The sequence below is a fragment of the Pteronotus mesoamericanus genome, unplaced genomic scaffold (genome assembly GCF_021234165.1).
Source record: "Pteronotus mesoamericanus isolate MK-2021 breed Mesoamerican mustached bat unplaced genomic scaffold, CSHL_Meso_final contig_105, whole genome shotgun sequence".
Lineage (NCBI taxonomy): Eukaryota > Metazoa > Chordata > Mammalia > Chiroptera > Mormoopidae > Pteronotus > Pteronotus mesoamericanus.
Genome location: NW_026555006.1, coordinates 11,743,179 through 11,756,957, shown reverse-complemented (window position 1 = coordinate 11,756,957; position 13,779 = coordinate 11,743,179). Strand labels below are relative to the sequence as shown.

Genomic DNA, 13,779 nt, shown 5'->3' with positions numbered 1-13,779 from the left:
AAAGTTAGGTGACATGCCAAGGGACATGGTTATGCTATGGCACATTCAGAACCAAAAGCAGCTCTTTTGACTTTCAAACCTGTCCTTCTTTCCATATCCCAAGTTCTTTGACCAAAAATCTGTACTTACAAATTCAAGTTTTCATGCTACCTTATCATACCACTTTCTATTACAAGGTTGAAGGCCTATGGAATTCTAATCTTGGCTAAAGCACAGAGGACTCAGTTGATGGTTGTGGTCATTTATACTTGGTCTACTCAGAACCAGCTACCATACACGAGTAGTGAATTACACACCAAATTATACACTAAAAATGCTTAAAATGTAAATTACATGTTATGTATATTTTAACCACAAAAAAGTGAACTAAACTGGTTTTTGCTCATATTTCCACACCTCCCAAACTAATATATCTCATTTCTCCATATCTAACAACTACACATTAGAGAGATGGTTTCTAAATGGTCTCCAATCTACAGATTATTATGTGTGATAACCAAAAAGCTATGCCATGTACCCATCCAATCAGAAAGACATCATTCAGAACAAATAAAAAACCATAAGTGATACAGTAAAATCTAGAGCATGAATCCACCAACAAGCATCCCCGTATCACTCCTTCAACAACTCTAAAGTAACTAACTTACTACATTTGACAATAGGACTCCAACACCCTGCACTTCCGAACTTATGACAGAATTTGACAGCAATTAGTCATAGCCCTTCTCCCTCTAACCTTGAAATTCAACACTCTTCTAGGTGGCTGGCCACCGCTAAAAAAATGCAGTTGCACTCAACAAAAAACCTATTTGCTAGCTTTGTCATTCCACTTTGAGCAAACAAAGTTTAGGAAGAAATGTCTATCATCAAGGTTCGCGGGATTCTAATCTTGGCTAAGGCTACAGGCTGATTCTGTTAAATCCAAATGAGGGCTTCTTGTGGCTCCTTAACTCTGGGGAAAAAGAAATCTCTTCTACACAGTCTTTTCTAAGTTTCACCATTCCCACATTTTTTTTTTTTTTTTTTTTAGGAGCTTACAAATAGTGTGATGTATTTTTTTTAAATCAGTGAAAAAGGAGTTAGAAAATATGAGCTAAAGTTATCATTCTACCAGTGTATAAAGTTGGAGGAAATCAATGCCTTATTTTCTTATATGCAAAATGAGGGGTTTCGGTATTGATTGGTTTGTTCATTGTGTTCGCTATAGAACTTTCCAATCTAACAAAATCTCTCAAGAAAGTCAGGTCAAAGGAGAAGTGTTCTAGAATCAATCTGATTGAAGAGCGTCCAGGGAGCCTACGTGAGCCCGCCAGGGGCTGCGGTGGTGTGGAGAGGGAGTCCCAAGGAGACAGCCTGAAACAAGCAGGGAGAAAATCTGGAAACCAGTCAGGAACACATAAGCCCGGGGTCATCTAGCTCTAATCCTTGTTAGAAATAATCAACAACATCTGCAAATAAATGTGACTACATGCTTCTAAGGGTCATGAATTAGATCCTTAAAAAGACTTTTGCTCAAAAATACTAATTATGCTATCAAACTAAAATAGGACAATAGCTTCTTTCTTAGTCATTTATTTAAATAAGCACAGAGACATCTCAGAAGTCCCAAAAGATGGGAAAAATGAAGTTAAAGCATATTGTCTACTTCCTTTATCATTACATAAGCTATTAGTATTTTTTCTCTTATTTATCTTTTCCAGCTACACTGAGATATAATTGACAAATAACATTGTGTAAGTTTAAGGTATATAATGTGATAATCTGGTATATGTATATATAAATGATTACCACAATAAGGTTAGTTAACAATTCCATCATCTCACAGCTACCTTGAAGTATACAAATACCATATTAACTACAATCACCAAGTTTTTTTCATTCTAATTATTCTAATTCATGCTAATTTCATTGGCATTGGCGATAATATAACTCAGGGGATTTCTGATGAGAACACATCCTCCTGGAGCTTAAAGACTTCTGTCTGTTCCCTCATATATTTTACCTCAAGGAGCTCATCCTCTGGCTGAAGGAGGCTCAGTGTATCAATAGGACCACCTGGAGCAATCGAAGAGATGTAATGGTGCCCATCAAAGGAATCCACTTCCATGCCAAGCCTCAGAGTGTGAATGGGCAGGAGCTGCAACAATACAACAACATACAGAACAATAATATCAAACACTGCAAGGACCTATCTGGCTTTTACTCCTCCATCAAGTATTTGACAGAAAAACCCCACCCCTTGAACTGGATCACCACAATCCAAAATGAGGACCATATGGGAAAACTAGCCTCAAGTAAAATACGGAGTTGCTTGTCTTCTTGTTCTGACTCCTCTTCATTTTAGATTCCCTGAGAACAAAGAAGTAGACATACAAGGTCCTACCTTCAATTCTAAACTCCAGGCACTCCCGACTTCCCAAAGTTCCCAGTGTTGATTCTGAGTTTCACTTTTCTGCCGGGTTTCCCATCTCCCAGAACATCCTAACTCCTCTTTATTATCTAATTAGCTTCTATGCATACTTTAATACCAAAAGTGTCACTTCCAGAAAGCACTTCCTGATACCGCGTTACCCGCCTCCACTCGGCGTCCAGTCCCGCGCTGGGCACGTTACCCTGTGCGCATGGCCACCACAGCTCACTGCGTAACTGTCTTTAACATTTCTGTTTTCTTGAGTGCAGAGTCAGACCTTTGCTCTCCGTAACCTGAGGCCTTGAAACAGCACCAGGCAGTAAACAGGAGCTCATCAAATGTTATTTGAAAAAATAATATTTTTTAATTAAAAAAATTTTATTTGAACTAATCCATGAGAGATGGTACCTCATCAAGATGTCCCTGTCCATCTCATCATCTTAAACAAAAGTGACTTCTGGTTTGTGGGGATGTATGGGTGTGTCGTAAGAGTGGTAATCATTATTCCAGGCTAAGGTTGGTGTTGGCTTAAAAGTTCTTACATGAACTAAGAAATTAGTCAAGAGCTAAGAAACTAGCCAATGTGAAAGGAAAGAGATGAATGTCTTGGTGCTGTTGGCTGCAGAATCCAAAGGCACTCACCAAACCCTATTCCCTTGACTTCCAAAGACTGAGCATTTAATGATTTCCCATTGTGACTATATAAACTCAAATACGGTAAATGATACTAATTATGATTTTTATTTCCTGTATCAATGTTTATCTAAGAATAACAAGCCTAACCCTAACTGTTTATTTTATATGGAGAAAACCTTATACAAGGTGGCACTGCATCCACAACCTGGCTCTTTACCTCTTATTCCCTATTCGTGTGACCTCTGGGCTTGTCACCTCCCCTTAGTCATCTTCTCTGAGTCCCCAGAGTTCCACAGGCCTTGCGTCAGCCACCACCTGGGGCTCATCTCCATCCCTCTACAGACAGACAAACTTGAAGTGGCAAGCAGACCAGCCGGCTAAGGCCTCAGTAAGGACTCTTGACCACCATGCACCTCAGAATCTACAACCATTTCTGGCAGTAAGATGTTCTAGCACTCTAAATGGAAGGCTAAGATTGTTTTTACCCTTAATCCCTCTCTGATTTCTTCATGTCTCACTGCTGCCACTTTATTCTCTCATCCGGTCATTGCACCAAAACTGTGTATCAAGCTAGAAGGAAACCTTAATGTCATTTTCTTTAATAGTAAAAGGTGAATAAAGACTCTCAGGGAAATGTCTCTGTAATAACAATTTATTCACCCATTCAGCCAACTCCCTTCCTTTGTTTCTGAGCCAAACACCAGGGCAGAGAGTGGTCAGTGGGTCTACCCATAAGTCATCTCCAGTGGGGGACTGAAGCCTGCTCCTAAGAGCAGACTGTTCAATTCTCAGGAATTTTGCAAACCAACTGTTAACCAGTTGCTAATCATAGCCAGCATTAAAAATTAGATTATATAAGGTTACAATGAAATAAATACTAAAAATTCATGTAATAAGTATTCAATATCCATTCCTTCCTAATTATTTTTAACATAATACTTTCTAAGAATTTGTAGACTTCCGAAGGGGTGAATGGCTGAAAGAGATGCAACGATTGGTTTGTTTAGTTGCTAAGTGCAGCTGGATTGGATAACGAAACAGTCCTGCTCCCTCAGGGAAACCTGCAACAGTGAAGGGCTCCTCAGAACCCTTTCCCAGCCCAGCCTTCAGTGATGTCATTTTGGTAGCTTGAAACCTACCATGGTGGGACTGAGATCAGATGTCAGTAAATGCTGCAAACTGGAACTGCTTTTTTCTTTTTGAGAGCTAGATTTTACCAGCATACTACTCATCTGCAATCTAGGTTGAATATGCTACCTAGCAGATATTTATAGGAAATAAACTATGTGCAAGGATTTGAGCTATGAGCTCGAATTACAGGGTGAATGAAAGAAACAGTCTCTACCCTCATGGAATTAACAACTAGTGTGGAGACAGACAATAAACAAGCGAGACAGAAAGCAGATAGATGCAAACAAATAAGTAAATAAATAATTCACCAGCAAACAAGTGAAAAACAAACAAATAATTATGATAAGTTCTACGAAGGAACTAATAGGGATCAAGACATCAGACACGCTGGTAATCAGTGCAGGCCATTTTGAAAAGTTGGTCAAGAGTAGGTTTCACAGAGATGAGGACACGTTTAAGATGAGACATGAAGGACAAGAACGAATCAGCCCTACAAAGAGCCTGCTGGGGGACTCCTTGTGGGAGATAAGTGAAAAAGATTCCTTTCTAAGTTTTTGCTTTGAGTAACTGAGTAGACTGTGGTAGCAATTTCTGCATAGAAATAAGTGTCCAAATTAAGACAAAGACATTGCTGTACACACAGAGATCTTTGCTACTTATGTAATAATGTGCCCCCCCCCCCCATAAAAAAGAAAAGAATTAAGGATGGAACTGATTCCAATCTCCCATTCCTGCCCTTTATCAATCCTGCTCTATTCACACCGTTGCCACCCCCCCACCCGCCCCCAAATCCATGGAATAGTTGACATCAAGAATAAGTTGAAGCGCTGATGAGCAGCAGAGGCTCACCCATGGCATCCCTTGCCCACCAGACACAAGGCCCTTCTCTCCTGGGCTATTCCAGCTCATATCTCTAAACACCCCCCGCTCTCCAGAAACTTAAACCATGAGCAAACACACATGCCCTATCTTTAATCAGGCTGAGAAAATAAACTAGAAATGATGTTTACAAAATCTGTCAGTCTGAAAGAAGCCTACCTAATATTAGTTCTGAATCTAAATCTGAGTACAGCTGGGTTTCTGAGACTTTGCATTACATTGCTGCAGGCTTCTCGGCAGGAGCAGGACTGTTTAATTACCTGTCTCAGCTTCATTTAGCAACTGAACAAATCAACCATTTTGTCTGTCTCTTTCAGTTGTCCACCCCTTTGGTATTCTGAGTTCTTAGAGAACAGAAAGTGCTAAAAGGACAGGAGCGGGTGCTACAGACAGATGATTGACATCTTCACACACATCGCCTGTTATGCTTTTTGATGCTTATTCAATGCACTTTGCAAGGGGTCCTATTGTAATTGACAAAGCTAGTCAGCAGCAGGATGGTCACGATCCTGATATGAAGAGTAAAGGATGCAAGAAAATGTATCCAAGGAAAGTGTGACCCTGGTGCGATTTACCATCAGTGCAAAAATGATAAAGATCAAATGAGGCCTTTAACCCATGAGTGGGTCAGATCGGTCATGAAACAAATCACAGCTCATTCATTTCACTAAAAGCTCTACTTTTAGGACCTAAAACAAGATATCAAAATGTTCAAGTGGGAATATAAACAATGTTGCTCAGGAGAAAAAAAAGAAAACTTCTGGAAAGGAGTTTGTCTGTTAGTAGGATGGAGGAGAATGCTTCCAAAAATGCTGAACTCAAAACCAAATAGAAAGATCCCCATAATTAGTTCTTATTATACACACACAGAATATTAAATTTATGTTTAAAGATTAGGTGGAAAGAGGTACTAAATTTACCACAAATAAAAACAAACTTTCCAAGAATAGGCTACAGCTTTTAAACTAAGGGTGAAGCACAGCATAGTAACCTCTAAAGTTAGGTGTGTTCATGCAGGTGATGCAAGACAATCAATAACAGCTTGCTTTATACATTAGTTTTTCTCACCCATCTAAAATTTTAATTCTGGATGTTCAAAAAATACTATGTGCTGCGTTGTAGAGAAATATATTGAAGGTTCTTTTCAGTTTCCTAACACCAAGGTCAAGTGTCAGTTGTCACTTAATATTTTAGATATCATTTATGTTAATTATCTATCTGGCCCATGTGGTATCTGAGCTTTTGATACCTGATCTAAAACTACACATAGGACTCTTTCTCGTCCTTTGCTCTTGATAGTTCCTCCACCTGGCATATTCTGTTCTTATTTCTGCAAACCCATTTCTCAGAGTATAGTTCAAATGCCATCCTCCCAATAACCTTCCCTCATCTGTCTTGAAGAAGTAAGATCTCCTTCCCTGAATACATGTAAGGCATTTTAGCCACAACCTGAGCAATAATTCTCGATGTATAAGGCAAGGAAGGGATCACAACGTGCTTTGGGAACCTCACCCCAAACCTACCGAATCAGAATATTGGTCAGGAGAAACAAATAGGCCATTTGTATTTTGAACAAGCTCCTCTGATTTTTTAGAGACATGGGAAGTGAAAGGAAGAGAGGGAGGGAAACACTGATTGGCTGCCTCTTGTGTGAGCCCCAACCCAGGACTGAGCCCACAACCCAGGCATGTGGCCTGACTGAGAATTGAACTGGCAATGCTTCGTTTACAATGCCCAACCAACTGAGCCACACCGGTTAGGGCTACTCTGATGTTCCTGATAGGCCATCTGCCCTAGTTGACGACCACTGTTACTACAGTTATTTGAGGCCAGCAAAGTATACAATTACATGCTTGAGAATTGGTAATAGAAGCCAGTTGCCTCTGGGGGAAGTACAAGGGGACTGGGATGGGAGGGAAACTTATTTTCTGCCGTGCATACTTCAGTAACTTTTAAATTTTATGTCAAGTCCATATATTATCTATTCAAAAGGATAAAGAATGGCACAGACTTAGAAGACAGATAACCTTTGATTTGTTTCCTGCTTTTGCCACGTACTAGCTACGCAGGATCTTAGAAGTCACTTTATCTGCCTGACACTCAGTTTCCACCTGTTAAAAATGGAAAGGAGGAACTAGCTCCTGACCAATAGGGTATATGTGAGAAATAAAAGAAATAATGTATTTAAAGCAAAGAACTGACCCTGGTAACCACGGAGTAATGCCCATGCGACTCCCGGAGGGCCCAACCATCCCAGTGCCTGAAAAGCTGCATTTATGCATGCACAGTGAGAAGGAAACTCACAGTTTAATGCCCTGCCTAAATCATAATTCTCTGAACTAGAGAGAATTATGATTTAGGAAGGGAATAAAGTGAACTCTGTCAGTCTGTCTTGTCAAACCCAGAGAACAGGACCTGGTATTTTCATTTCCCACAACAGAGATATTACTAATGACCACTCCGTATCACAACTGATGGCCGGCAGAAAGGTCACTGGGATGAGCCTAATGCTTCTTTCTCACAAGGCTGTGATTATCTTAATGGTAAACACTTGCCAAGAAAACATCCCTAAAAGTGCAAGTCTCCCCAAATGCGGGGAAGCTGTTCTTGTGTCATGATTAACAGCTTCCTAGCAGCAGTACAGCTAATGCTCAAGCCACCGTAAATTGCTCTCACCTCCCTTTTTCCCCCACGACTCCACTGGCCCACAATATATAAAGATGATTCTTGAATCATAATCTCTTCAAGAGTGGTGGCTATGGAGTGGTAACTGGAGTAAGTATCTGAAGACAGCTAGACCCTTACATAACTGAAAGCCATGAAACATGATCTGGCTAATCAGAAAGCTGATGGGACAGAGGAGAAACTTACAGCTTTGACCTGATCCAGAGGGAGGGGCACGTTAGAGAGAAAGCCAGTAAGAGCCTTTCTAGCTCACGCTTAAAGGACACATGCTTAAATCCTTCCACTGGTGTCACCTGGCACTGGGACTAAAGCCCAGGCTTATCACCTAGGATCTCAAGGCCCTATAGCACCTGGTGTTCCTCACCTGCCTCATATGACAACATTCTACTCTTCACTTAGTTTGACCCAGACACTCTGAAACAAACAACTTCCGTTCCTCCCACTTGCTAGCCCTGTCCTGCTGATCGCCTGTTTCCCAGCTCATCAGTTCTTATCCACGTTGTTTTTTTTTTTTCACTTGTGTGCATTTAATGAACACTCCTCAGTGTGGCTTCAAGTTACAAGGGCACAGACCCCACCAACACCTTTAACCTTCTCCTCAGCTCCTCTGCTGAAAATGCGGCCTTTGCAATGACAGGCTGCTTTGGGAACTTCCCTCCTCAGAATTTTGTAGAAGCCCAATCGCCCCACAGCAGTGATGGGGGCGGTTCCAGTCTTGTTTTTGGCAGCATTTACCAGTGTCTGATCACAGACCAAGGTTCACAGTTTATCAAGTTGACAGCTAGGCAAAAGCTCTGGTTCCTCTTTAAGTGGTAATGCCTCACCAACTTTCCCAAAGAAACCTCGGTGATATTTGTCGAAGTTGGTCCTGTGATGAAGCAAGCCACCAGCATGACCTCGGCCTCCCGATGCTTCCTGTGCTTGCCGGTGTAGCTGTGGCTGTGGCTCACGTGGCTCCAAAGTTTTCAGATCTTCCTTCGTCTGGCAAGCATGCATCCCTAAAGCCTGAGCTAGAAAGGCTCTTCCTGGCTCTCTCTCAAAGTGCCCCACCGCCAGGTATACCTCTCATTACACAGTTTGTTCCTTTGCATTCCTTCTGACAACCTACAGCTATCTTGCCAAGCTATTTTTATTATCATGCCCCTACCCAAGCACAAAATCGAAGCTCTGTGGAAGCACCTTTTCCATTTTGTTTCCCCCAGTTGGTAGTGGTGTGGCACACAGTAGGACCTCAGTAACTATTTCTGGAATAAATGAATGAATGAATTTGCTCTAAGCTGCAACCTGCCTGTGTTACTACTAGCTGTATAATTTGAAGCAAACTTCGGTATTCTCATCTGTGAAATGGGTTTTGATAAGCTAGTCTCCTGTACATATTGTGAGGATAAATGAAAAGCAATTGAATTAAATTAAATTTCTAATAATAAGGGAATTTTTAAAAATAATAATTCATCAAAATAAAAAATCTGTGGACATTTATAATTAAGCAGTCAATGTAATTAAGTAACTATGTATGATAATGTTATGTCGAAAAAGTACACATCCCTTCTCTCATACATATATTACACAAAAGGTTGGGTATACCAACTATAAATATGTAAATATGTACAGATAACAAATCAATATGAAAAAATAGTGTGATGATGAGTGACTTTTTCTTCCAAGTCAAAAATTTAAAAAAAAAAATTCTGCAAAAACAAAATTTCAATTAATAATTAAATGTTTCATAATAGCTTGCAAAAATTGCTTTTAAAAAGGAGCCTTTAGGGAGAATAAATGGTAATTGAAAAATAAATAAAATAAATTTTTATAAAAAAAATGAGCCTTGGCCCTGGCCGGGTAGCTCAGCTGATTAAAGTGTCGTCCCCATAGTCCAAGGCTGTGGTTTCAATACCCATTCAGGGCACATACAAGAATCAACCAATGAATGCAGAAGTAAGTGGAACAACAAATCAATGTTTCCCTCTCTCTTTCTCTCTCTCTCTAAAATCAGTAAATTAAAAAAAAATTTTAAAGGAGCCTTTAAAAGGTCACAGACTAAAAGCACATGAAGCATACAACTAGGAAACAAAGCTGCCATTTATTGAATGACTCTATGTGTTGGCACTGAGCTACATTAAGTCGTATATTAAATATATTTAATCATCTATGACATAGTATTATGGTTCATACTATGTAGAAAAAAATTAGGCTGCTATTTTACCTCCTAAAGTGGTTCCCCAAATGTCACCTTCTTAACAAGGCCTTATCTTGCCAACCTATCTCAAATTGCAAACCCACATTCTCCTGAACTCCTTATTCATCATCCCTTCCTTAATATTCTGCATGGCAAATATCACCCATATTATACAACGTACTTATTTTCTACTATCCCCACTAAAATATAAGTTCAATAGGACAGGGACTTTCTCTGCTGTGTTGTCTTCTGAAACCCAACACCCAATAGAGTAGATATTTTAAAATATTTGATAAATGTATAAATGAATGAATGAATGAATAGTGAAAGAACAGATAATTGTACTGGTGAGTTTCTATCAGGTGGTACTGAAAGTCTGTTCAACTCAAAGCTTTTCCACACCTCTATACTAAAGTTGTTGAGTAATGTATATATACCCCATATACATAATATACATGTATATTGCAATGTTACATAAAGTTGATCTGGAAAGATGAACTTAGTGAAACTGGTGGCAAGGAACTAGGGAATAAAGATGAGAGAGACATCTTCTGTCTCAAGAAAGATAATGACATTCTTTAAGATGTACACAAAGTATGGTTATGATCCTTTTTTACTAATTACAGAATATGATGATAAAGAGTCTTATGTGGGAGAACAGATAACTAAAGCTGTACTGCATCATAGGCTGAGCCTGAGTTCAGCTATGTTCTTCACCAAGGACATCTCTTGAGTTCTAATGCTACATAGGGGGGGAGGCTGAAAAGCTAATCAGGAAACTACTGAAGAGCAAAGCAAAGATTTCAGAGGCCCCAAATAGAGTTCAGTTCCCAGAAGGGAGAGGGCACTGGTAAATAGCCCCAGATTTATGCGTAGTACTTGGAAGGTTACATCTTAGGAGCAAAGGCAAACTAGACATAGTCTGAACATTACCGAAACTGTACTTCTACCTTGTCTAAGAGATGATCACCCACTCCCTGCTTACCCACTCCCCCATCCCCTCTCATTCACACACACACACAGAGTCTTGAACATATGTTCAAGAAACAGAGAAAAATATGGCATATAATTTTTTGAAAATTGAGAATTTCATCAAAAAAATTATATCTAAAAAGGAATAAAACAAATTTTAGAATAGAAAGCTATAACTAAAATTAAGGACTCAATAGATGGGCTTTAGCAGTATATCAGGCACAGGAAATTTAGTAAACTGAGAGATGGTTAAATAGAAAATATCCAATATTGAAAAGTTTGATATGAAGTACAATTTTAGGGAAAAACATCATTGATTTATGTGAATGATGATTAAGAATAATAGCCTATTATGTGCTTTCAACTATTCTAGGCAACATTATAATTAATTCATAGGATCCCATGAGGTAGACACTAAACTATTACTATCTCCCTTTTACAGACAACAAAACTGTGAGACATACAGGTTAGACAATTTTACAAGCTAATGAGTGGAGAAGCCAGAACTTGAACTCAGGCAGTCTGGCTCCAGAGTCAATGTAATCAGTAAACTATACTAGAGTAATTATTGAGAATTGAAGTTTGGTGAGTTATTTCCTAGTCTCATTTTAAACTAAATCCCTCTCAATATATTTAGATGGAATTAGTAGTTAGTGACAACTCTAACAGAATATAAAGATGATTTTGTCAATGATTTAAAAGTAACTAGAAATTGTGCCACACTGCACATCTGAGGAAAGCTTGGCCAGTGGGCCAACCCAGGCACAGCAAGGAAGTAACTCAAAATGCAGGTTATCTTAGGAAAGAAATACTCTTCATAGTGTCGGCCTTGAGAATTCAAACCTAAAAAATTATAGTACATTTAACATAAAATTACGGGAGAGAAATATTCACCACAAATACTCAAAGAATTAGTAGAACTATTTAAAGAAATAACTTCTTATAAAACCCACATGGGACACAGAAAACTCCTTCTGAATACTGCATGTGACAGCGTGAAATAAATAAATAATGAAAGAAAGAAATCGCCAGGGGTAGATGGGAAGGCGATAGAATTATTTCAAGTGGCAGAGACTGAATCAGTCATAACCCTAACAAGAACATGTCAACATATGGAAAACAAAACAATGGCCTACAGACTAGAAACGTTTGATATACATCCCAATCTTTAAGAAAGGAGATGCCAAGCAGTGCAATAACCCTAAGACCAGCGCCCTCACTTTCCACGCAAGTAAAATGATACTCAGGGTGATGCAGTGAAGGCTTGCACCTCACATGGAGCAAGAAATGCCAGATGGTCACACTGGATGTAGAAAAGGAGGAGACACTCAGCACCTAATTACAAGCATTTTCTGGGTACTGGAATGCTCCAAGAATTTCAGAAGAAGGTCAGTCTGTGTTTTATAGATGGTTGCAGCAATCATGAAAAGCTATGGTTGCTCTGAAAGAAACAGGTGTGCCCCAGCATTTAGTGTCCTGCACTGTGGACAGGAAGTCACCATCAGGACAGAATATGAGGAGACAGTATGGTTTCCTTTAGGCAAAGATGTCAGACAAGGGTGCATTTTATCTCCCTGTCTGTTTAATCTGTATACAGAAGCTATTATATGAAAAACTGGGCTAGACTCAGAGTAAGAAGTGAAAATTGTTGGAAGAAATGGCTATAACCTAAGATATGCAGATGACAACATCTTACTGGCAGAAAGTAGCAATGCCCTGAAATGACTTCTGATGAAAGTGAAAAAAAAGGGCTAAAATAGGACTGCATTTGAACAGCATGAATACAGAAAAAATACACAACTTTAACATAGACAATAAAGACATTGACGTTGTTAAGGATTTTGCTAACTTTGGTTCACTCATCAATTCAAATGGAGACTGCAGCCAAGAAATCAAGAAAAAGCTGAGACTCAAAAGGGCAGCAATTAGGAAAGGTCCCCCAGAACAAAGATGGGTCATTAGAGACTAAGGCCAAGATCATCCACACCCTTGTATTCCCAATTACTCTGTAAAGACATGGAAGCTGGACAGTGAAGAAGGCTGACAGGGAAAAAAAATGATTCAGCTCAACTGTGGTGTTGGAGAAGAGCTCTACAGACACCCTGGACCCCCGGGAAGGTGAACAAGAGGGTCCTTTTACCACACAGCTGGAGGCAAAAGTGACATACCTGAAGCTGTCCTACTTCAGGCACATCATGAAAATGAGCGGTTCTTTAGAAAAGACAATAGTGCTGGGAAAAACAGAAGGCAATGGGAAAAGAGGAGGACCAACTATGAAATAGATTGACTCTATAAAAGAAGTTGTAAGCATGAGGATACAGGAACTGAGCTGCGTTGCTGAGGACCGGGCATTGCAGATATCCCTCATTCACAGGGTCACCAGCAGCTGGAGCCACCTCGGCAGTTTGGAACACACATATACAACAGCAGAGTTTAAGCTGAGCCCAGCTCGTATCCCCATGTGGGATTATAGTATAATTTTTGAAACTATTCTGACAAGAAAAGATTACCTTTCTCATCATTTGTTGAGAAAGCCACTTAGAAGGCTTCTCTAAGCTTCAACCCCCTAGCTGTTGATTATCCAGAACAGGAACTATAAAATTAATTTGTAGTGAGAGGACACTAAAAACTGTAAAAGTTACCTTCTGGCATTTTGCCATTAGAAATAAAGCTCTCACTATAAAATTTTTAAGTTCAAGAAAAAACATTGCTTATACTCAGAAGATAAACCACTTTTCTGTCCCTAAACATCTGGACCTGAAGGATTTTTTAAAGTCTGTATTTGTGGTCTTGACTTTAGGAAACATTTACAAGGCCTTCGTATAACATCTGAAAAGCTTACACACACCTTGCACAATGTTACTCTGTGTACTACCTTTAAGGTGGGCAA

At 39.5% G+C, this 13,779-nt stretch overlaps 1 protein-coding gene across 4 annotated transcripts in view; it reads right to left on the bottom strand.

The window, feature by feature from the left end:
- PATJ (PATJ crumbs cell polarity complex component) overlaps positions 1–13,779 on the bottom strand; it is a 295,047-nt gene that overhangs the window by 241,322 nt on the left and 39,946 nt on the right. For all 4 annotated transcript variants that reach the window (XM_054574004.1, XM_054574021.1, XM_054574012.1 and 1 more), the window contains exon 14: positions 2,003–2,137. In XM_054574004.1, the coding sequence (XP_054429979.1) occupies positions 2,003–2,137 (135 nt within the window). The remainder of the gene's footprint in view (positions 1–2,002; positions 2,138–13,779) is intronic.